The sequence below is a fragment of the Macrotis lagotis genome, chromosome 7, assembly GCF_037893015.1.
Source record: "Macrotis lagotis isolate mMagLag1 chromosome 7, bilby.v1.9.chrom.fasta, whole genome shotgun sequence".
In the NCBI taxonomy this organism is placed as follows: Eukaryota; Metazoa; Chordata; class Mammalia; order Peramelemorphia; family Peramelidae; genus Macrotis; species Macrotis lagotis.
This window is the reverse complement of record NC_133664.1, coordinates 108,887,362-108,913,522: the sequence shown is the minus strand read 5'-3', so window position 1 is coordinate 108,913,522 and position 26,161 is coordinate 108,887,362. Positions and strand designations below refer to the sequence as shown.

The 26,161-nt window shown below is 37.0% G+C and overlaps 1 protein-coding gene across 1 annotated transcript in view; it reads left to right on the top strand.

Annotated features, from left to right (window-relative positions):
- Window positions 1-955: 955 nt before the first annotated feature.
- Window positions 956-26,161, top strand: part of TBXAS1 (thromboxane A synthase 1) — a 237,438-nt gene continuing 212,232 nt past the window's right edge. The window contains exon 1 of the mRNA XM_074193562.1: window positions 956-1,262. Within this exon, the coding sequence (XP_074049663.1) occupies window positions 1,174-1,262 (89 nt within the window). The 5' untranslated portion in view covers window positions 956-1,173. The remainder of the gene's footprint in view (window positions 1,263-26,161) is intronic.

Below are 26,161 nucleotides of genomic sequence, written 5' to 3'. Positions count from 1 at the left end.
GAGGAAAGCTGGGGTAATAAATCCAATGGTGATCATTCTTTCCTATATAGTCAATGTCCAAGAATACAAGAACTTAGGAACTGGGTCTATGGATAGACTTTTAGACACCTTAGAAATTTCTAGCTCAGATTTAGACTGCCATAATAATGGTAGGAAATAATCATTGATAAGATAGAGAACTCATTTTTAGAACTGGGAGATCTGATTTTGGATCCCAGCCTATTCAGTCTTTATGTGATCTTGGGCAAATCCCTTCTCCTTTCAGTGACTCAGTTTTTCATCTGTAACATGAGTGGCTTGTACTAGATGATTTTTAAGGTATCTACCATTTCTAAATCTTATGATCACCTGCAAGTGACCTTGGACTGGGAGTGTGCTGGTAAATGTTTAGCTACAGTTCTGGGCAGGGAGGAGAAGAAATGCATGTATAACATGCCTTTAAGTTTAACCTGCACTGTTAATATCTCCTTTTTAAAATCTAAACAGTCAATAGTATAATAAGTCAAGTCTTGATTTGTAGTGTTTGCCAATTTCTGAAGTATAAATGCTTCCATTGGTGATTTACCAATTGACTTAGTCAAGTCAGTATAAGCTAGACCCAGTTCATTACTGTCTTGGATCCTTCCTAGAACTAAAATAATGCTATGGACTAACAAAAAGAATATTACAAGAATTCTTACACATCTCCAAAGGTATTCTTCAGCAATACAGAGCCAATAACCATCACAAAATTCTGCCCGGCTCTTAGGGAATATCTCAGGACCCTGCCTTATGCTGATTGCCTACCAGTCTAGCTATTCTTGATTGTGGTCTGTGGATGTTGTGTTGCTGCTGCCTCCCAGAAGGACTATGTAAATATTTATTTACAGGACAGTCATCAAGAGAATAAAGAGAGATGCTGATTCATTGCCTTACACTGAAACCCTTTTTTTCCCTCCCCTTCCTTCCTCTTTAGAAGGAGGGAGGCATTCTAATACTGCATCTTGAAACAAAGTGGGCTTGACGTAGACTTCTTAAGTTTCCGCCTTTATGGCAGACTACTGTTCTGGTAACTTGTTGACTGAACTTTGAGGCACTCTTTTCTTCGGGGGGGGGGTCCTCAACTTGCCAGTCCCCCAGCCTCCAACAACAACAATTCATCAAAGGTCTCTCTTCTGCTGAAGTGGAGGAGCAATGGAATTCCTGGAACTCTTCAACTTGGAAGTGAATGGTACCCTGGTGACAGTGGCTCTGGTATTGGTCTTCCTAGCCCTTCTGAAGTGGTAAGTAGAGTCAAAAAATAATTAACTGTTAACTAAGGTATGTACATTTCAAGTGTGCTATATGATACAGTAGAAAATGAGATGGATTTTGAGTTAGAGGAACTAACTTTGAATCATGACCCTTCCACTTACTGCTCATGTGACTGTCAGGGTCAAGTTACTGATCCTGTCTAAACCTCAACTATTTCTTCATCAGTAAAATGAACGAGATGACTTCTGAGGTGCCTTCCAGCTTTGTATCTATGATCCCCCCCACCGAGTTTTGCTGCTGCTACTATGGTTTATGTGATGTTTGGAGGTTTTCCCTCGACCTAGTGGAAGCTAAGTATTTATGTAGCTCCTGAATCAAGAACAAATGGTTTGGTTAATTGTTTTTGCTCCTTTCTTTAGTACTAGATAGCAGTAGAAACAGATGATGATTGAGAGACTTGAAGAATAAGAAAGAGAAGTACAAAGATACACTGGAAATACAAGAACTTAGTAATAGCCACTTTTGAACATTGTCTTCTTACTTCTTGCTTCTCAGGGGCCTCTCCCTATTTTGGTTCCTCATCTCATTCTCCCCCTCATTTCAAACTTTTAAAAACAAATGTGATTCAGGGAAAGCACAGGCTTAGTTCAGCCTTTTTGTTTAGAAGAGGCACAGATGCTGTGATCTCTGCCCATCTATGGGCAAAGTTGTTCACTGACCCCTCTGAAGTGGGAGCCTGCTTCTATCACAGCTGTTCTTTGGGTGCCTCTTATAAGGCTTAGATCCCCAGCAACCCAGGGGAGCTTAAAGAACCAACTCTGAGTTAGATTGTTATTAGATTGTTGTTAGATTTAATATGGTTAGATTATAGAGTCTCTGAAGACTCTATGAAATGTTAAATCTAGAAATTATAATTCCTTTTAGGCTAAACTCACTAAATCCAATCCAATTCAGTCCAGTCCAATATGACAAGAATTTAAGTACCTTCTCTAAGTGAGATGCTATGCTTTTCATTGAGTATAGATAGATACAAAGTCAATCCAACAGAAACAGTTTCTGCCCTCAAGGTGCTTATATTCCACAGAGGGAATAAAATCTATAAACAGGTAAGTATCTATGCCTGTTTGGTTCCCCCACCTTTCAAAATTTTTGTGTTTGTGTATTTTTATTTATATGTATATATGTATAATTTCTGTGTATATATGCACATAAATATATGTGTATGTGTTTGTAATTTAAAAGTAAGGACCAAGGAGATGGAAAAGTCTTCTTTAAAAGTAAGGAGAAAGCCCTAATGACCAAGGAGATGGAAAAGTCTTCCCATAGGAGATGAAACATGTTGAGAACCTGAAGGAAGTTAGAGATTCTAAGAAATGAAGATAAGGAGGGAGTACATTTCCAGGCATAGAGGGTCAGCCTGTGCCAAAAGGGTAGAAGACTGAACTAATCTTCTCACTAATACTGTCAGCTTCTCAACTGTTTTGAGCTCTATAGTTTAATTTGAAAATCAGTGCAAAGTAATGAGAACAAGCTAGAGTCAGGGCAGAATTTCCACTTCTGCTTCTGTTGGGGAGAACTTCTTTCCTGGATGGAAATATGGAAAGGTACCCTGAAAAGTGATGTACTGTATAGATGATGATGGATCATTTTGGGGGGGGCGGAATTTAATAATTCAAATGAACTTAAAGCCTTTCAAGTCCTCATCTTGTGTGGTTTTTTTTAAAATGACTTCTTTATCTTCTGAACTTTGAATCTCAGTTAACTATGTGTGACTTAAAAATCAAGGTTAACTTTTTTAAAAGGATTTTTCTTTTACTTTTTTATGTTTTGCATAATACCTTCTTACTATATGAATTTTTTTGTTATTTATTTTTCCGATAATATGTAAGGATTGTTTTCAAAATTCATTCTTATAAAGTTTTCTCCCTTTCACCCTTCCCTCTCCCCACTCTAGGATAGAAAATAATCTGATATAGATGATACATGTACAATCATGTTAAACATATTTCCTTATTTGATGTAGACTTTCAGAGGAGGTCCTCAGCTTGCCAGTCCACCAGCCTCCAAAAACAATTCATAGATGATCTCTCTTCTGCTGAAGTGAAGGAACAATGGAATTCCTGGAACTCTTCAAATTAGCCCAACCATAGATTTCACTCTGTGAAAGAAGAATCAGGGTAAAGTTAGGGAAATAATGAGAAGAAAAAAGCAAAACACAAATTTTAAAAGGTGAAAATAGTATGCTTTGGTCTGCATTCAGATTCCGTAGTTCTTTCTCTGGATGTAGATGGCATTTAATATCGCAGGTCTTTTAGAATTATCTTTGATAGCTATATTGCTGAGATGAACTGAGTCTATCATAGCTGATCATTGTACAGTGTTGCTGATAAGGTGTACAGTGTTCACCTGGTTCTGTTCATTTCAGTCAGCATCAGTTCAAGTAAGTTTTTCCAGGTTGACTTTTCTTTTTCTTAATATGAATCTTCACTCAAATCCTTTAATACTTCATTCTAGATTGGAGGTCATTCTGAGAATCAAGGACTATGTCAATGGAGTAAAAACCTAGATAGGATCTACCAAGCTATAAAGGCTTCTAATGTGGATCTATCAATGGACTTTTCTCAATCAATAATCAAAAGCATTTTTAAAGTGATTAATAGGTACTAGGCATTGTGGGATGTAAAGACACAAGTGAAGTAGTCCCTGTCCTCTAGAAGCTTATATTCTGTTAGAATGCCTGCTGTTTGAAGTTCAGCTGAATGAATTATGAAATGGCTTATCACCATATTGGCTGTTGGTTGATGAATTTTTGGTCCCAGTAGCCACAGGAGTGGAGGGAGTTCCCACATAGGATGATAAAATTCAGTGATTCAGTTCAATTCAACAAACATTTATTTAAGTTTCTAATTTGTGAAACTCACTATTGGAGTTACTGGTGACACAAAGACAAAACAATCCCTGCCTTCAAGAAGTTTATATTCTACTGCAAGGTCACATGCATATAGTTAGCAAAAAAAGAAATTATGATAATATGCTTGAGACAGATAAGAAAAGGAGGATCATGTAGAAGGTGGCATTGGAGACATGCTTTGAAGAGAAGCTAGTGATTCTATGAAGTGGAGATGAGGAGAGAGACATTCCAGATACTGGAGGGAAGGGGGGGAACATGTGTCCAAAGGCACACTACAAAGGGAAAGATGAACTGTGGTATATGGGGAAACAGCTAGCATGTCAGTTTGTCAGGAAGAATAATTCATGAAGAGGGGTTCTTAAAGTGTGGCTCATGGTGGGATTCCACATGACCTAGATACTGGTTTCATGGTACTAATGTTTTAACCACCTTCAGATTCCTTATTTGAGAAGTTTGGGGCTCAGGTTAGATGACCTCTAGGTTCCCTCCTGTTTTTTAATTGATAATCTAATGATAGTTCTATATTAAAGTCTTGTTTATAAGTCTCTAAACTACTTGAGATTAGGAATGATTTCTTTTTGACTTTTGTGTTTGCACTTTGTGCAGTTCTTTACATACAGCTGGTGCCTAATAAATGTATATTGACAATCCTTTAGTTTTTGGCATGAATAATAAGATATTGAAGTCTCAAGAAATTGAGTCTTTTCTTGCTAATTCAACATAACTAGGTTAATCATAATCAGGTAATAGTAAAAGAGTTAAGAATTCCATTGAGAAAGCAGTAAGGGGAAGGTATACATTTGTATCAGCCATCACAGTCAGCTCATGAGACCAGGTTTGGGAATGTGGAGACAGGTGTAAGGAACAGAGATAAGGTCAGAATCCCAGAGAGAAGGATCCGAGTGAGGTTGCCAAAACAAAGAGAGCAACACAGGTTAGAGCATTACATGGGAGGCCACAATGGTCAAGTTCAGCAGTTCAAACGGGAAAGTGCTACAGAAGCAAGTAAAATGCACAACAAAGTCGATGTAACCCCATTTGAGTTACAAGTTAACTCCATAAAGCACAACCTAGCTTTACAGGGTATTGATAGTACCTTGCCTACCTAAAACAACAACAAAACAACAACAGACATCAGTTCAAAAACATTTGTCCTGTTCATCTCAGTGAAGTATTTCGTATCTATTTTTGGCAAAGGAGCCAGTAGTAAAACTCTTGGCCTCAAATGTTTCTCTACAAATGCTCCAAATTTAAATGACAAACATATGGAACAAGAAATCTAAATACAAGGAGATCATTGGACCTCACAAGGAATCTGAAGGAAGCCTAAGGAGATTAAAACATTAGTATCCTGAAACCAGTATCTAGATCATATGTAATCCCACCATGAGCCACACGCTGAGAAGCCTTTTTTCATGAGACTTGATGGGATGAAGCCCATGACTGTATGCTGGCTCAGGATAGGTATGCCTTATTCAGAAGAAACAGGATAGCTAAAAGACGGAGAACAACACTGCATATTAAGGCTTGTTCATATGAAGAGATTCAGGAACTAGAGGTGGGGCAGAGTATGATTCAAAGTGAAGGTCTACAGAGGCAGTGCCCAAAATGATTTTGTCATTGGAATATTCTAGAGATCCCATGAATAGAAAGAGGAAATAAACGAGGAGTTTGACAAGCAAATCACAAGCCCAGCATAAAAGCAGAGATGGAGAATTTCATTTATACAGTCAGAAGCCACAAGATGACACAGTGGATAGAACAATAAGCTTGGAGTCAGGAAGATCTAAGTATAAATCCTGCTTTATGGCACTGAGAAGTTAGTGTTCTCAGTCTCAATTTCTCCATCTGTAAAATGGGGGTAATCATAACACCTAGCACATAAAGTTGGAGTAAGGACCAAATGAGATAATGTATATAAATGCACTTTGCAATTTCTTATATTATTATTATTATTATTATTATTATTATTATTATTTTCTGCTGAAGTTCACTCTGGATGTATTCACACCCACATTCACATGTGCTAGAAGCTTCTGACTTGCCTCACTGATAATTACATCTTTCAAGAAGTAGAGGAACCAAAAAGAAGAAATCCTTCACTAATTCTCATTAATAGGGAAGAATTGGTTGCTAGAATAGAAATTATGGGAACCCTGAAGTGCAGTGTCATTCCTTCCTTGAATTTGTTATAGAGAAGAAATTCAAGTCTAGTCTGACATGTACTTTAAATTTGGGGAAAGCAAATTTTAAAGAGTTCAGAGGAAAATTAGGTAGTATCTCATGGATTGAAATTCCACAGAGGAATTTCAGCCCAGGAGGGATAGAACATCCTCTAGAATGAAATTCCAGAGGATGGCTATAATAAGTATGATATAGTCAACAAAAATAATATCAGAAATACTAAAATTCAGAATGATCTGAAGTTGGTGAGGCTGAAAAGGAATTTTTAAAGCTCTATAGAAAGGAAAAGGGGGGAGCTAAAAAAGGGAAAGAAAGACCTCAGATAATAACAGAGAGAAAGAATTGCTGCTCAGTTCTTACTTTGTTTCTGTTTCTCTGCCAAGGAAAGTCATCTTTAATATAACATAAAATTATAAATCCTAGAGTTCACAGGAACCTTAGAGGTCATTTCACCTAATCCTACTAGGTGTGAGATTGGAAGCTGGGGAAAGATAAAGAAGAGATAGCTAAGGATGCTAAAGTTTTCCAGCATAGATGATTAATTGAATGGTGATAAAATTTACAGAAATAGAAACATAAGTAGAGGTGGAGTTTGGGGAGAAAAATAATGAGTTGGGTTTCCAAGTTTCAGGTGAGATATGCAGGCAGAGAGATCTGATAACCAATTAGAAATTCAGAACTGTCTCCTTTGAATGGTATTTTTTTCACTACTACCCAGAACCTCAGTCTTGTTGTTGGGTTGTTTCAGTCATGTCTTACTCAAAGTGGTCTCACTTCGGGGTTTTCTTGGCAAAGATACTAGAGTAGTTTGCCATTTCTTTTCCAGCTCATTTGACAGATCAGGAAACTGAGACAAACAAGGTTAAGTGACCTACCCAGAATCACATAGCTAGAGCAGATTTGAACTCAGGAAGGTGAGTCTTCTTGATTCCAAGTCTAATGTTCTAAATACTGTGTCACCTAGCTGCCCCCAGTTGATGATGATGATGATGATGATGATGACGATAAAGAGGAGGAGGGGAGGTATTTTAAATTTCCTGATACACTTTTCTTACAATCTTTCAAGGTAAGTAATACAAGCATCCCTGTTTTAGTCAAGTGAACTGAGATTAAAAGATTTTGAGCTGGAAGGTACCTTCTTGGTCATTTGATATCTATCCCATCTCATTTTACAGATGAAGATACTGATTCCCAAGGCACTAAGTGATTTGTCCGAGGTTACACTGAGAGTCAGTGACAAAGGCAGGTCCTCTGATTCCAAATCAAGTGTTCTGCCCCAAGCTCATGCTTCCTCTCTAAAGGCACAGAAAAGTTAGTGAGAAAATAACTGAACTTGCATTCCAGAGTTCTGCATTCAGTTTCTGGTTCTGATTTGCTAATCTCATGACTCTAAATTGTTGTTTGGTTATTTCAGTCATATCTGACTCTTTGTGACTCTATTTGGGGTTTTCTTGGCAAAAATAGTAGTGTGGTTTGCCTTTCCTTCTCCAGTTCATTTTTTGTAGTTGAGGAAACTGAGGCAACAGGGCAAAGTCACTTGCCCAGGGTAACACAGCTAGTAAATGTCTGAGGCCAGATTTGAACTAGGAACATGAGTCTTCCCCAGACAGACCTGGTTTTCTATGCACTATAACAACACCTAGCTGCCCCCGTGACTGGACAAATCATTTAACCTCTCTGGACCTTGGTTTCCTTGTTTGCAAGAGAGAAAAAGACCACTTTCCTCATAGGTTTATGGGGAAGAAAATGCTTTATAAACTGTAGAGCATTGTATCATAACTATCTATTAAGCAGTTTTATTTCAGTGTTTATTCTACAGTTCTGCTATCAGCCTCTATCACAACTTCTCTTTCCCTGAAAGAGTCAGGTCTACATGTCTGGCATAAATTTAGCCTTTGTCATTTTTTCTCTACTTCCTAATGCCCTTTATAAACCTTCCTCCATTTCTTGACACAGACAGTTTCAATTCCAAGCGCTGTCTCCAAGCCAGTGCTATAACACTGACTATATATCATGAAAAGTCTTGAATGGCAACCTAGATTTGGACTTTATCTTTAAGGATGTGGGGAGATAATGAAGGCTTTTTTTCTGGGGAGTCACATCTTTTAGGAAGATTGATATTCAAGCAGATTAAGAAGTAGTTAGAGAGATAGATTAATTTGGGTAGCAGTTTGCAAGCTGGGTTGGAAGAAATAGAAACCAGAGATAAGAATACCAGTTAAGAGTCTGTTGAAGTGATAATGACTTGAAATACAATAGCAGAATCATAGAATTTTGAGCCACTTGAAAACCTAGAGATCATTTAACTTAAAACAACCCTCTTTTTTTTTTTAGGCTTTTTTGCAAGGCAAATGGGGTTAAGTGGCTTGCCCAAGGCCACACAGCTAGGTAATTATTAAGTGTCTGAGATCAGATTTGAACCCAGGTACTCCTGACTCCAGGGCCGGTGCTTTATCCACTGTGCCACCTAGCTGCCCCAAAACAACCCTCTTTCAAAAAATACATTTTATATATGTGTGTATAAAATTTGTTTTGACATCACAATCATTTCCAGATATTCCCAACCCACCAAGAGCCCTCCCTTTTAACAAAGAAAAATAGCCAACCAAAACCAATGGACACAGCAAATGGGTCTTGACTGTATTTCCTCTCCACCTATACAGAAAGGGGATAGTGTATTTCATTATCTGCTCTTGAGGAACAGCATTGGTCATTTGGGATTTGGCTTTCTTTTAGTGTTCTTTTCAATTACTTTTTTTATTGTCATTGTGCATATTGTTTTTCTGGTTCTGTTTATGTTGCTTTCTATCAGTTCATACAAACCTGCCTATATATCTCCAAATTCCTTATCACAACAATTTTTTAAAGCACAATAATATTGATTACATTCATATAGTATAGTTTGTTCAGTCATTCCTAATTGTTGGGAATCCATTTTTTCTAGGTTTTTTTTGCTACTACAAAAAGTATAATTGTGAATATTTTAGTATCTGTGGGACCTTTGATGTCTTTGACCTTCTTATAGGTAGAGTTGGATTTTGGGGGGGAATGGACTTTTCTTGTATAATTCCAAAGTGTTTTCTGGGACATAAACCCCTCATTTTACAGATGAAGAAACCAAGGCCAAGAGAACTTAAATGACTTGCCCAAATTGGTGAAATTGGAAAGTGGGTACAGGAATGGTAAGATAAATGACTGCAAGAGGCAATATTAACAAAAAAATCAATAGAACTCTTTTTCTCCTTACTCCATATCTCAGAGTCCTAATGTCTTAGAGTCCTTTTCCTAGCTGAATCATTCTACTGGTACTTTTGATCTGGTTTTACCTGGAATAGTCTCTCTTATCATTGCTACCCTACTAACATCCCTTAAGTATGAGTTAGAGTCTCATTTTTACAGCAAGACTTTCCAATCCCCTCTTAATTCAAGAGTCTTCCCTTGGTTAATTATCTCCTATTTATTCTGTATATAGCTTACTTTGTAGATATGTGTTTGCAAGTTGTCTCCTCCATTAGATTGTAAGTTCATCAAGGCTAGGACTGTCTTTTCAGAATTCCCCAGCAGTTACATGATTTGTCACTGTTGTTGCTGTTTAGTTATTTCAGTTGTGTTTCGCTTTTTGTGACCCTAAGTAGGGCTTGGCAAAAAGACTGGAGTAGTTTGTCATTTCTTCTCCAGTTTATTTTACAGATGAGTAAACTGAGGCAAACAGGGTTGTGATTACTCCTCCCACTGTGCCACCTAACTACCCTAGTAGGTACTTAGTAGATGCTTAAATAATGTTTATTGATTGATTGATCCCATGGCCTTCTTTCCTTCTAGACAGTCCTTCCCATTGCCTTATCTTCCCACCTCCTTAACCTCCCTACCCTTTTGATCTCTATCTACTAACTCTTTTCCTGCTTCTTATAATAAATTAATTAAATGAAAGAGTATTTATTAATTGTTTACTATATTCCAGAACTAGGGATACAAATAGAAAAAAAAACTAGGCAGTCTTGCTCTCAAGGAGTTTATTCTCTAACTGGGAGAGAAAACATGTATATATTCTTCTTTTTCTTTTTTATACAAAATATTTTATTTTTTCCAATTATTTATAAAGATAATTTTTCATTTTTGCTTTTCAAAATTTTTGAATCCCCAATTTTTTTCCTTTCTCCAACTCATAAACAATTTTTATGTATCTGCAATCATGTAAAATATATTTCCATATTAATCATGTGTGAGAAGAAACAGATCAAAAGGGAAAAAACACAAAAAAATGAAAATAGTATGCTTTGATCTGCATTCAGACTCCATCAGTTCTTTTCTGGATGTGGATAGCATTTTCTATCATGAGTCCTTTGAAAATCTTGGATCTTGAGCTAAGCTATTCATAGTTGATCATCATTCAGCAATGTTGTTACTGTATATAATTTTCTCCTGGTTCTGTTCACTTCACTTTGCACCAGTTCATGAAAGTCTTTCTAGGTTTTGGTCAGAGTTTTATTTTTAACCAAAAAAAAGATAGAGACAATTTTTTTAAAAAGATAATTTTGATTACATGAAATTAAAAAAATCTCTGCACAAATAAAATTAATGCATTTAGTTTAAGAAGGAAAGTAATCCAAAGGAAAAAATCTACATATAACATTTCTCAGATAAAGGTTTGGTATCCAAAACATACAGATAACCACACACATATGTGTACATGTAGAGACAGCTAGGTGACAAAGGGATAGAGTTCTAGTTCTAGAGTCAGGAACAACTGAGTTCAAATCTGCCCTCAGACACTTAACTATGTGACCATGGGCAAATCACTTAATCCTGTTTGCCTTAGAAATGGCAGAGTACTCCAATGTCTTTCCTAAGAAAACCCAAAAGAAGCCATGAAGAATTGGACATGACTGAAAATGACTAAACAATAACACATATGCTGTGAGTATGAGTAAAAACTATTTCCCTATGGAAAATTGTGAGGCAGGTATTCAAAGGATATGAACAAACAATCCTCAAAAAAAAATTGAAAACCTATAATAACCATATGAAAGGATGCACCAAGCACTTAAAAGAGAAATGCAAATCTCCTTTGCTTCCATAGTTTCAGTTATCTCTATACAAGTTTGGCAAAAATAACAAAAGATGGGAATACTCAATGTTGGGATTGCTTCAGTGGTAGAGCTGTGAAACACAACTATTTTCTAAAGTAATTTGGAATTCTGCAATTAAAGTGACTAAAATGTTTCAACCCTTTGACGCAGAGATTTCAAAACTAGGCATACATCCCAAGGAGGTCATGATAAAAAGAAAGTCCTCATATTCACTAAAATATTTACAGCAACACTGGTAACAAAGTAGATGTCCATTTCTTGGAGACTGGCTAAACAAATCATGGTTCATGAACATAATGAAATATTACTGATTATAAGCAATAATGAACATGATGAATACAGAGAAGCAAGGGAAGTTATATAAACTGATATAGAGTGAAATAAGCAGGACCAATAAAACCCTATGCAAAATGACTAAATGGAAATGATGTAAATGGAAAGAACATTAACCACAAAACAATAAAAATACAAAATTTTAAAGAATAAACATGGCTATAAAAAAGGAATATGAAAAGGTACTTCCCTCCATTCCTCTGTAGAAGCAAGAAGTGCATAATTATGAAATATACATATATTTTTAGATATTTTTGAAGTATTGATTGGTATTGCTGATGGTTTTATCCTCTTTTCTTTTTCTTTTAAAAATATCCTTTATTATATGAAATGACTGCCTCAGAGAAACAGAGGGATACAGGGAGAAATTTAGGTGATATAGTACTAAAAATATCAATAAAATTTATTTTTTAAAATGTTCAGCTATAGGGAGGATGGAAAAGCACCAGAATACTAAGAATACAGAGAGAGACAGGGACAAAGCCCAGGAGTCCTTTGGTTAAATCATTTGGATACATTATAGTGAAAGAGGTTCGAAGGGAATTGAGGTGAGGATGATGGCAAAACCTCAAAGACTTTAGAAAGTAGTGGCAGGGCAGTTGGTAAAACTATGCGGTCCTTCATCTAACCAGAAGGAATAGAGTTAGTAACTTGCAGCCCATCTAAAATATTGAGCAATCAAGCAACTGCAATGGGTTCTAGGTAGCTGATTGAGAAGTAGTTGAAATTAAAGAGTGAGGAGAACCTCAGGGATGGTGAGCCTTCCCCTTGTCTAGTCAACCCAGATGAGTTCTGGGAAAGGAGAAGGAGAACAAACCCAGGTCTCCTCCATCCTTAAAAAAGGCCTTTCACTTAACCCTATCATCCTCTCCAGTTACAATCTTTAGTCTCTTCTTTTCATAGCCAAATAAGAAAATTATCTATATTCATTACCTTTACTTCCTCATTTTCTACTTCTAGTCTGACTATTCAACCAGAACTAGACTTTACAAGGTCACTAATATTTTCTTAATTGCTAAATTTGATGAGTTTTTTAAAAAGGTTCCATGCTATTTGATTTCACAGCAGCTTTTAATGCGGTTGACCAACCACTCTTTATATATACTCTCTATTCCCTTGGGTTTCATGACATTGCTATCTCTTGGTTCTCCTTCTACATGTTTGATCATTATTATGCCTTGTTTGCTGAGCCACTTTTTGTGTTGACCAAATTACCAATGAGTAATTGGTAAGATGTGTATTGGTTTGGATCCAGAAAATTATTTCCTATGTTTCTTTTGTGATGTTTGAAATTATTTTCATGCACACAGTATTTTGTGCCTTATAGCAAACTTCTCTCTCTCCAAGTATAGGTGTCCCCTAAGGCTTTGTCTTGTGCCTTTCTCTCTCTCTCTCTCTCTCTCTCTCTCTCTCTCTCTCTCTCTCTCTCTCTCTCTGGATATATATATATATTATATTATATATATGTGTGTGTGTGTGTGTGTGTGTGTGTGTGTGTCCATGGATCATCATTTAATGAAGGTATCTATCTATGCCTCAGTTTCTTCATATTTAAGATAGAGACAATGCCTATAATATCTATAATACTTTGTGGTGCTTTTATTTGTTAATTTCCAATATATATATATGCATATATTATATAATATATATATGCATATATATATATATATGCTAGGATACTTATCAGTCTCAAAAAGATGCGAGAAAAGACCCACTGAAACAAAACTATTTAACAAGCTCTCACTATGTTCTAAGGAAGAAATTTGATAATATAGAAGATAAAAAACAAGATAAAAATTAAATACAAAAGTTTATCTTTTTTGGATTCCCCTAGGTTTTTTTTCACCAATGTGAGTTGAGCAGAAGGTCCTGTTTTCCCTATAAACTCCCTTATTTCTTTTTATGATATTTTATTTTTCCCCAATTACATGTTAAAACAATTTAAATTTTTTAAAATGTTTTCAGGTCCAAATTGTGTCCCTCTTTCCTTTCCCTTCCCTTCCTTGAGACAGTAAGCAATCAGGTAAAGGTCTATGTCAGTTCCTTCTCTGGAGATGCTAGTATATTCATCATTAGTCCTTTGGGATTGTCTTAGATCATTGTATTGCTGAGAATAGCTAAGACATTCACAATTCATCAAACAGTATTACTGTTGCTTTGTAGAAAGTTCTCCTGGTTCTGTTCATTTCATTTTGCAGTGATGCAAGTCTTTCCAGTTGTTTCTGAAATCATCCTGATTGTCATTTTTTATAGCAAAATAATATTCTATCATAATCATGTCACAGCTTGTTTAGCCATTCCCAAATAGATGAGCATCCCTTCAATTTTCAATTTTAGCCACCACAAAAGAGCTGCTATAAATATTTTTTTCACAAATAAGTTCTTTTCCTTTTTTTGTTTTTGGGGTATAGAGCTTGCAGTGACATCACTGGATCAAAGGGTATGCACAGTTTTATAATCCTTTGAGTATAGTTCCAAATTGTTCTTTAGAATGGTTGGATCATTTCACAACTCCAACATAGTGTATTAGAGTCCCACTTTTCTCACATTCCCTTCAATCTTATGGTGTTTTTAAGATCAAATGAGGTAATGTGTGTAAAGTACTATGCAAACTTGAAAGGCTCCTAAAAATATCAGCTATTATTGAATATTCTAGATTCTTGGAGAATATAGACTTCCTTTTTTGTCTTTATATCTCTAGATACTATCATGGTCCCTAGCACATAGTAGATACTTAATAAATCTTCATAGAATTGAATTCGAATTATTTGAGCCTGATTAAATATGGCAACTAGAAAAGAGACTTGAAGAGGGAGAGAACAATAGATGGGGAGTGAAAAGAAGCCCAAAGTGAGGGTGAAAGGAGGAGTCCACAGACTTGCAAAGAACAGAAAGGGGGCAGACTTTGAAGGAGAAAGAAGCTCTGCAAGTTTTTTGGTAGATATTTTAGGAGGTAAATTCTTCCTATTTATCCCTGCCTTTCCCTTGTACTTTGGTGATCAAAGTAAGTTATCACTGCTTATCACCAACCAGAAAAAATATTGATTAGAAGATTCACCACTATTCACAGCTCTTTAATGCCCTTAATCTTTAAATCTTAATAGACTCTGCTCTGAATAGGACCTAGACACAGCAACCTTTTAAGGAGGAAATCATTCTTTGGGTTATACCTGCCACATTCAGTGCAATAGTAGGTCAAATGAAATCCCATTGAATCTTTTCTCTTGCCTAACAAATAACTGTGTTCCTAGGAAGTTAAACATATAGAGAATTTTTACAAATCAAGTTTTATTTTCTTCATGTCTTATGTGATTAACAGAGGCCATCAGAAAGAGAGAGAGAGAGAGAGAGAAGAGAGAGAGAGAGAGAGAGAGAGAGAGAGAGAGCGAGCAGAGAGCAGAGAGGGAGAGAGAACAAGGAAAGAGAGAAAGGAAGGGAGGAGGGAAAGAAGGGAGGAAGGAAAGAAGGAAGGAAAAAGGAAGGAAGAAGGTAGGAAGGAAGGAAGGGGATTGTACTTGCTAAGTCCTGGGGTCACAAAAATAAATAAGTAAGACAGTTTCCTCAAGAATTCTTCTTAGAAAAAACCTTCTAATTGGAGAAGTCAACACAAAAAAAGGGAACTAGAAAGGGATAGGGGTGCTGGCACTGGGACATGGTATGCAGATAATAATAGAGACCTGGATCTGTGCATGGTAAGTTGAAATCTCTCTTCTGAGAGCCTATAGACCCAGGCAGCAGAGACCAAGTTTTAAATGAGAAGTAATGGGCTGGGAGTGTGGGAGCCTAGTTGCAGGAAATATTAAGTAAAAGCTCATTTATGGGAGGGAGGGAGGAGAAGTAAGGTTCTGGTGGGACTCTTGATTGTCACTGAGAATGACCTCTATGACCATAAAGGGGTCACCTAACCTCTATTTGAAAAACCCAATCTAGAGATTTTTCAGTACCTTCTGAGATAACCTATTTAAAATTTGGAGAGTCAGTTAATCAATCACAAGCATTTATTAACCACTTACTTTGTACCAAGCCCTCTGCTGAACTCTGTGGATATAAAGAAAGGTAAAACACAGTCCCTGCCCTCAAGAAGGTCACATTCTAATGGGAGAGAAAACATGCAAATAGCTATGTACATACAAAAAGGCAGCTAGTTGGTACAGTGAATACAGCAGTGGGCTGGAAATCAGAAAGCCTCCTTTTCCTGAGTTCAAATCCAGCCTTAGATACCTACTTAGCTGTGTGACCCTGGGCAAGTCACTTAACCCTGTTTGCCTCAGTTTATTCAATTGTAAAATGAACTGGAGAAGGAAATGGCAAAAGCTACACTAGTATCTTTGCCAAGAAAACCCCAAATGGGGTTTTGAGGAGTCAAACATGAAATGAAATGACTAAACAACAACAAAAAATGTACTTATAAGACATAAGCAGAGTAAATGGAAAATAATCTTAGAGGGAAAGTGGGGAAAGTTGAAGTGAGGACATTTCTAATTCTTGGGATTTTTTCCCTTATAACAAGCTGAAATCTACCTCTCTGCAATTTCCAGCCAATGTTACTGGTTTTCCCCTTTGGAGCCAAGCAGAACAGATGATATCCTTCATATATTTAAAGACAGCTGTCAAGTCTTTAATCTTATTTTCCCACCCCCAATTTTTTCTTCTCCAGGCTATAAATATCCTCAGTTCCTTAAACTGATCCTCATGGCATGAAGTTGAGGTACTTCACCCTGTTCATCCTTTTCTAGACTCTCTACAGATGATTGATGTTCTTTCCAAACTCTAGGACCCATAAGTGAACATGACCCTCCAAGACTGCTTCTCACACTAATACTCCTCTCAATACAAGATAAGCTAATCTTTTGAGCTATTTTGTCCCACTATTCATTCATCTTGAGCTTACTGTTTTCTGACCTCCAGATATTTTTCTTTTTTTCAATTTTATATTTTATTTTTCCAACTTACATGTACTGATGCTGAGTGAAGTAAGCAGAACGAGAACATTGTACACAGCAATGGCAACATCATGTGATGATAAACTTATCTCTTCTCAGAAATATAGTGATGGGAAATGCTTGTGATAGGAAATGCTATACATATCCCTAGAAAGAACTATAAAAGCTAAATTCAAATTAAAGCATACTATTTTAACTTTTTAAACTTATATTTTGTTTTTTCTTTCTCATGGTTTTCTCCTTTTATTCTGATTCTTCATTCACAGCATAACTAAGATGGAAATATATTTAACATGATTGTGCATGTATAACCTGTATCCTATTGCTTGCTGACTTGGGTAGAGATAAGGTAAGGGAAGAATGAAGAAAATTTTACAAAAATGAATATTGAAAACTATCTCTACATGTAATTGGAAAAAAGCAAACAATAATGGCTTACAAATTTTAAAAAGGATTTAATTTTTGAAGAGCAAAAAATTTTTATTTCCCCCTAACACAAATAAAAACAATCTTAACCTTTAGTTGTTTGTTTTTTACAATTTTGAGTTCCAAATTCTCTCCTACCCTCCCTCTCTTCTCCCCTCATTGAGAAGGTAAGCAATTTGACAACAATTACACCTATGCAGACATGCAAAATATATTTCCATATTAGTCATATTGTGAAAGCAAGCACAGACCCCCCCAAAAAAACAACCCAAGAAAAAAATAAAGCAAAATAAGTATGATTCAATCTGCATTCAGACTCCATCAAGTTAGTTCTTTGGGGGTGGATTGCATTTTTCCTCATAGATCCATCAGAATTGTCTTGGATTTTTTTTATTACTGTGAAGAATCATCGAACAATATTGTTGTTACTGTGAACAATGTTCTCCTGTTTATGCTCACTTTGCAACAGTTCATATAAATCTTTTCAAATTTTCTGAAACCTTTCTGCTTATCATTTTTCATAGCACAATATTGCCTCATACACCACTTCTTGTTAAGTCATTCCTCAGTTGATGGATACCTTTTAATTCTTTGCCATCACAAAAAGAATTACTTTGAATATTACATATAGATTCTTTTCTTTTTTAAAAAAAAATCTCTTTTAGACCTGGTAGTGATATTGCTCTGTCAAAGTGCCTCAGATCTGTTTTTTTCCCCCAAAGAAATGACATCTAGGTGGCATAGTGGATAGAGCACCAGCCCTGGAGTAAAGAGGACCTGAGTTCAAATGCGACCTCAGACAACTTAATTACCTAGCTGTGTGACCTTGGGCAAGTCACTTAACCCCATTGCCTTGCAAAAACTGAAAAAAACTTTCCTCCTCATCTTTTATAGCGAAACAGATTTAGTAATGATAATGATGGTGATTATAAAAGCTAACATTTAAATAACACTGTAAGGTTTGTAAAGCCCTTTACAGATGCTATCTCATTTGATCCTCACATCAACTCTGGCACATAAGCATTATTATCACATTTTACATTTTACATTTTACATATGAAGAAACTGAACTTGAGAGAGGTAGATGACTTGCCAGGCTAAAGTGGCTAGTCATTCAATGAACATCTATTAGGGGTCTTCAATATATTGAATTCTTGTCAAATATAAAAAAGACAGTCCTTGACTTCAGGTAGCTTATGCTGTCTAGAAGAAAAGAGTACAAGCTGGTGGGAAATGAAGAGATGGTTGGCCTGGGAGTTTTCCTTAAAAGGAGGTTTTGGGGATTTTTCTCAACTCCATCTTCCAGCTGTTCAGTCAGAGAGGCAGAGGATACTGAGGGTACTGACGAAGTGTGACTCAAATGAGTCAGCAAGCCAAGCCCTGGGGATACAAAAAGAGACAAAAGGCAGTCCCTGTCTGCAAGGAGCTCACCACCAAAAGGACCTCAGAATGTCATGGAGAGCTACCAAAGCGGATGCTCTCTTGGAGGATGATGAGTTTCCTGATGATGAGATTTCCTGAGTCTCATGGTCCAGATCATGGAATGCAAAACTGATGGGAAGAGAATTAATGCCTGAGGTAGGATTTGAACATGAGCTTTTCTGACTCCAAATTCAACATTCTATCCACCAAGAGTGTGGATTTTGTTTTTTCTCTATTAAGCTTCATCATTGTAGTTTTTATTTGTTCTGTTAGAGAAGAAGATGCCCGACCTAGAAAAGATTGATTAAACCAGGGAAGAGATCAGCAGAGGTAGAGAGGGAGGGCTAAATAAGAGAAACTGATAGGTTTCTCTTATGAAACTGTCCCCCAAAGATTTTATATTTGGTGAATGACAGTATAATATGGTGAAAAAAACAACAAACTCAAAGCCAAAAAAACCCTAGTTCTTGAAATTGGATACTGTTTAATTCTGTATGTCACTTAACCTCAATAAAAGGAAAACCTTAATTTTCCCATTTGTAAAAAAGGGAAGAATAATACTTTCTCTCTCTCTCTCTCTCTCTCTCTCTCTCTCTCTCTCTCTATGTATATATATATATATATATATATATATATATATATGTAATATATCCCATGATTCTTATGACAAAAGCCTTTTGTAATCCTTAAAAAAGAAAAATATTGCATAGTTCAATATAAAAAGGATCCCTTTGCATTTGTAAGCATTACAATGATACTCTTTCTCACAAAACCAACTCTCAGCCTTCTGCTTTTTTGATTTCTACCCAGTAACAGCTGAAGGACACTTGCCATCAGTACTACCAGTTTTATTCCTGAGCTAATTATATGCCTTATCTGAGGTTTTTTTTTAACCCAGGATCAATAGAAATCTCATATGTTCCAGATGGATAAATCAGAATATTAAAGCAATATTGTATAACTAGACATATTTCAACCCAATCTTTGGCACCTTTTTACTCTAAAGCATTTATTTACAGTTGTGTTGGTTGATCCTGATACATAATCCAGGCTCTGACTATATTATGCTAAATATGTTGAAATTTAAAACATGCCATCCAGATATTTAGGTGAATTTTTAAAAGTTTTTATCTGATATCTGAAATTGTTTGGCCTGAGAGGGGAGAACCAGTAAGCATAGACAGAAGTTGCAGAGAGGCAATTAGAACAATTCATAAGTGAATTTGGCTATCTTGGGAGTTAGTGAGTACTCCATCACTAGAATTTTTCAAATAAAAGTTGGACAATCAGTTTTTGGAGATGTTGAAGAGGGGATTCCTGGTTAGATGTGGACTGGAGTAATTAACTGCATCTATCACTTCCAATCTGAGATTCTACAGAACTAGTATAGTCAATAAATATACTGTTCAGTAAATTAATTTCAAAATTCCATTCAACCCACTTTTTTCAAAATGACTCTAGATTTCCATGAACCCAGTCTCATATCTTTGGAGTCACTTCTCTGCTATTGTTTTGCCCTCACCCAAATATATCTGGGAACTTCTGATATTAACTTCTGGTCAGTGGCCTTTCAATCTAGCAGACTCAGGTGAGAAACAACATTGAAACAATTAGACATTTATTTGGGAAAAATAGTAAGTCCAGCCTGCATTCCTGGTATATACAGTCTCATTCTCCTTTCCCTCAGAGTGGTTTGGGTTTCAATATCTCTAAAAAAAGTCACAAATACAATAAGGAAGGCTTGGACAAAGTCTCTCTGTAGCTAAAGTGAAAGTTTGTGGAAATGTTATCATGTGTAATTTCTGAGATATTCTCTCTGTAGCCAGGATGTTTCCTTCCCTTATTCTGTAGGGACTTTGAGGTGTTTCAGGACTCCTGGATTCCAGGCAACCAACCTCAGCTCTCTCATATGCTCCACTCTTCCATCCTTCTTCAAAACCTGTTTCCCTCCAATCATCTACTAGTGACCCCCTACATGTGTCCACTAGAAAAGACATTCTTGTTCCTCTTCCAGTGAGTGTTTGTGCTCTGACTCCAGGTATCCTGGAAAATGTAGACTTTTCCCTATCAGATCTGTCTGCAACATTGGCACTATAGAGATGGTTGTGTATTTTTTTTTATTTGTTTTTACATTTCAAATAGCCATTTTGATGTCATGGCCATATAGCCTATTCATAAATAAAACTTAGAAAGAATGCAGGATGGTGTATAAAAAGAACAATGGCTAAAGCTCAGGAAACAAAGCTTCTAGTTGTAGATTCGTCATTAATAGTGCTTCCCTACAATAGCAGCTTATAAAATAACTAGCAGTCTATAAAATACTTTCACATAGGCAATCTCATTTGATCCATATCAATGACCCAATAAGGTGAACAGCACAATACTTTTTTGACTTCCCTGTTAAAAGGTAAACTAACTTTGAGTAGAGGTTTTTTTTCACTTTTTGGACTTGCACCCCCAGCATCTAGCATGATGTCTGACACACGGAAGGTGGTTAATAAACACTAAATATTAGCACCATGTTACAAAAAGAGGAAACTGAAATTTCAGTGTCTTGTTGTTAGTAAATTATAGAAAGGTATTTAAACCCAGATCTATTACCTTGGACAAGTTGTCCTATCTCTCTAAGCCTTGGGGCCTTAATCTAAAAATGAAGAGGTTGAACTAAATGATCTCCAGAATCTCCTTTAGCTCTAAGATTTTTATGAAACTTAAACTTATTTAACAAGACTCTTGAGGGTCCAGCTGTAAGGTAGAAAAAAGTGTGCCAGAGTAGACTTTGGTTTGAATGCTGACTCTGATACTCATCTGTGACTATGATGAAGATACTTTCCATCTTGAGACTCAGTTTCTTAAAATGTGGATAATATTATCAGGTATGTCACAGGGTTGTTTCAGTATTTCAATCAATTAATCAATATGTATTTACTATACCTACTAATTGCTAGCTACTGTTCTAAACATAAAAAAGAGGCAAAAGAATAGTTTATAATCTAATGGGGAAGATAACACAAGAACAAATGTTTATGTGTGTGTTTGTTGTATAAATGAATATATGTCAAGCTATATACAGGGTAAAATAGAAGACAGTAAGAGGGAAAGCAACAGGGGTAGGCTTTCTGTAGAAGGTGGAATTTTAGTTTGGACCTAAAGGAATCCAGCGAGGTCAACAACTGAACTGGAGGAAGGATTCTGGGCACAGGGGTCAGTTGGAGAAAATGCCTGATGCTGAGAGTTGGAGAATCTTGTTCAAGGAACTGCCAGGAGTCCAGTGTCAGTGAATCAGAGTATGTGTTGGACAGTGAGGTATAAAAGGGCTGGAAAGATAGTCAGGGATGAGTTTGGAATGGTTTGGAATGCCAAACAAATCATCTTATATTTGCTACTGAAGGCATTTGGAGCCACTGGAGTTTATTGTGTAGGGAGAAGACATGTTCAGACTTTCTTTCGTTTTAGAAAAATCACTTTAGTTTTTGAATGAAAGATGAATTGAATTGAAGTGGGGAGAGACTTGAGACAGGCACCTCCCCACTTCAGTTCATCTTTCATTCAGTCACCTCTTCACACACACACACACACACACACACACACACACACACACACACACACACACACAGAGTGATGGAAAGCTTTGTGTAAGAAGTCCATTTTGAACCAAGCTTGGCAGGAAAAGCAGGCTCTGTATTGGCAAGGAGGAAATGGATAAGGGAGTTTAATTCAGGTGGGGGAGATAGCATGAGCAAAAGCAACATCCCAACATTAGAACATTTGATTTAACAAAACATTAAGAGTGTGAGTAATGGACACATTTTGGAACTACATTTGAAAGGCAGTAGATGCATTTGGGAACCCTAGAGCATAAGGGTTGCATGCTGTGTGTGTGTGTGTGTGTGTGTGTGTGTGTCTTTGGAAAAGAGTACTTTGGTTTAATAACACACTGATGAGCTTGGAGCTAAAATTGAGGCTGCTTATGAAAACTAGGCCTGCTGCTTCCTCAAGGACCATTTTCACTGAATATTATTTTTTCTTTCTCTCTCTCTCTCTCTCTCTTTCTCTCTCTCTCTCTCTCTCTCTCTCTCTCTCTCTCTCTCTCTCTCTCTCTCTCTCTCTCTCTCTCTTTCCCTCCCTCTCTCTCTCTCTCTCTCCCCAATTCTCTTCTCTCTATCCTTACTCTATTGATTTGATCAAATCAGTGTACAAGGAGTGACTATGAAATAATGTGGTGCTTTTTTAAACTAACATACCAGAACTTAGATATCCAAATGAGTGTTATCCTTTTAAAGCAGTCACCTTGGGAGGCTATATGCTTATTTCAAGGAAGCTGAAAATGTTTTCTGGAATTGCTCTTTTGGAAATGCCTTGACAAATTATATCCATTTTTAAAAAAATCACCAGTGATGGCAAATCTTTGTTCTTTGAGGATAGATTTGATTTTAGGAAATAGCAAAAAAATAATTTGAAATCACTTGAACATGTCTGGTGATCAAAGTGGAAAATGCTCTTTGGGGTCCATCTATGAAGTGTGACACAAAGGAATGGAACTGGTTTTCTTATGTGACTTGTAAACAATCTCTGAAGGAGATTTCTGGAAATGCCATGAATAATGCCAGAATCTCTAGAATAAGTGTATGGTTTCCAACGTGACCAGAGGGTCATAAGGTCTAATAGAAAGAGTATGCGTTTTGGAGTCAGGAAGTCTGATCTTGAAACTCAACCCTGATATCGAATGGGCATAGGGTCATGGGCAAATCACTTAACTTATTCTTCAGTTTTCTTTTCATGAAGTGGGGTTCATGCTTGCACCACCTTCCTCATTAGGGTTGTTGTAAAAGAAATGTTTTTTTGTAAACCTTTCAAGGGCTATCTAATTGTGAGTTGTTGTACAGCTGTCACTTACTTATGTCTGTTAGGTTTTTCCATTTTAAAAATCCATCATAGTGCTTTACAAGCCCATCTCATCTTGCAAAGCAAGATGATCTAGTTCTCTGACCACATCTTGTTTTTGAGCAGAGATGAAAATCTCATTCCTTCTTGAACAAAGCCAATCAGTGGCCTCACACTTATACCTCATCATTCTGCTCTCAGTGTGTGTATAGCACAGGTTTCTTGGGAGGATAGTATCTTTCCCAGAGATGGAACAATTGGTTTATTGCCTTTTTTTTGAACACATAATAACAAGCAAAGTATAATAGCCTGTCGTTTGTCACTGAGAGAAAAAGCTCAGAGAGTGCCACCTCAGAACTATTCATGAGACAAGTCCCTGCTTGCAGAGGCAGTGTTGGATTTGGGCAGGGGGATGAGCATTTGGGGAGAAGGGGATGGGTGGCAGATGTACACACTGTGGTTTCACTGCTGTTTCAATTATTAAGCACGTCCTTGCTCCTAGTGAGTTAGAAATCTGCTAAGTCGCAGAATTTGACTATGACTGTCAGCTCTATATTGCTGTTGAGAATCATTGGCTGAATATGGGGTTTCCCTGGGGCCATCTGGTACCTCAGTTGTCTTCCAACTCCCTGGCAGTTCCTGGTACTATGCCAATTCTGCAAAATGGCCACAGATCTGTGGTACATCCTCTGGTATGTGTGCAATGTGAAGACAGCCATCAGCGGACAATCAGCTTTGGAATGGCCATGCCAGAAATGGGCTGACCCTTTTTGAGTAAAGGCATCTGGACAACTGTTGGCATAAGAGGTAGCCTCAAAAATAGTGCCAGTCTCTGTAAATAGGGGGTACTGACAGAAACCGATCGGCATACACAGTATGCAGCCACTCTGCTGTCTAGACAATGGTATTTGAAGGGTGCTGCAAGGACTCTTTTGGCCCCCCAAATCATTCCCCCCATCCTACCTGGCCTGAACACTTCATTCACATTTCTATTTCTGGTCCTCTGTTTGTTTCTTTCCTACTGACTAGAATTCTGATCTGCTCTATTTATCTAAGTCCTTTCCTTCAATGAAGGAACCTAGGCTTTAAGGTTAGCTATTCTAGGGATTGAGCTGCCTTCTCTATGGGACCATCGCTAAAAGTCTGAGCCTCCAGTTCTCTCTCCCACTGTGACATTTCTCTAACACATAGTCTATAGCCCTCATTTGAGGTTTTCATTCAATCCCACAAATATTTATTAAGTATTGTTGCTTGAGAAGGACCTAAGTTCAAACCATGTGAGCACCAGGATAATGAGAACCACAATGGCAGCAAAAAGAGCATTCACTGAAAGTGATAAAGATCAAATGGGGGAGGCGCAGTCAGGTGGCACAGTGGATAGAGTACCGGCCCTGGAGTCAGGAGGACCTGGGTTCAAATCCGTCTCAGACACTTAATAATTACCTAGCTGTGTGGCCTGGGGCAAGCCACTTAACTCCATTTGCCTTGCAAAAACCTAAAAACAAAAAAACAAAAAAAGATCAAATGGGGGGAGCTCGTATTTCCAGTCGCAACCTGGGCAAAAATCCTTGGCATATGGCTGCCTACATGGGAATCTTTCAACATCTCAGGCTCTGGACAGAACCTTCCATGAGCTAATTGGGGAAATTCCTTATATTCAGCTCACCCTTCAGCATGCAACCTAGAGAGTCACATAATTCTGTCTCACTGGTAGTTAGGAATTCTATTACCTGATGGATGGTTTAAACAGCATCACTGATGTTACATATAAGCAGGTGTTACATTTAAGGAATTTTGTTCATTTAGTTCAAACAGTGGTTCCTACTACACCTGAAAGCAGGAAAGAGATCCTGTGTTTATCCTGTCTTTCTATATAAAAGCTTTCTGCAAAGCCCCTTTCTCTCACAATCGCCTTCTATGAGCACTGTCCTTGACTCTGGAGGAGATATAGTGTTTAAGATTTGGTCCTTGCCCTCATGAAGCTGACAGTATGGAGGGGGAGTATAAATCAGAGGTAAATAACAATTATACAAATATATGATCAGATTGGTACAGGAGCAGTACAAAAAAGATAATTTGAAGAATTCCAAAGGGAAAATGATCATAGCAGTCAGAGGAATAAAAGGAGTTGCTATCTGAGCTGGGCCATAAAGAAAGACTAGACTTCCAAAATGGCAGGAAGGGAAATCCAAACAAAGCATATGCTATGATTAAAAAATATATACACTGTACATGTATATACAACCTCAATTTGACCATTACTGCTATATATTCATTTTGCTCTTTCTTGATCAACCCTACAATCAATCAATTAGCCAATAAATATTAAAGTGCATACTATTTGCCAGAAAATTCAAAAAAAGGAGTAAAGACATCCCTTTCTTCAACGAGCTTATATTTTAATAGAAGAGACTGCAAGTAAATAATTTGGTACATTTAAGATAAACATAGAGTTGATGGAAAGAAGGGAAAAGGAGTAGAATTTGGGGAGACTGACTGCCTCCCCCCATCTGTCTCCCTGTCTCCCTATAGTCCACCACTTCTCTGAGGAAAAGAAGAAATTTTATTTTCTCATCTCTTCTCTGGGGCTGAGATTGATCATTTCAACTATAAAATGTTCAGCTTTTATTGTTCTTTTCATTTACAGTCTTGTAGTTACTGTGTCTATTGTTTGCTTGGTTCTGTTTGCTTCACTCTGGCATAACCGACTTTTGATAAAGCCAAGTTGGCTTTTA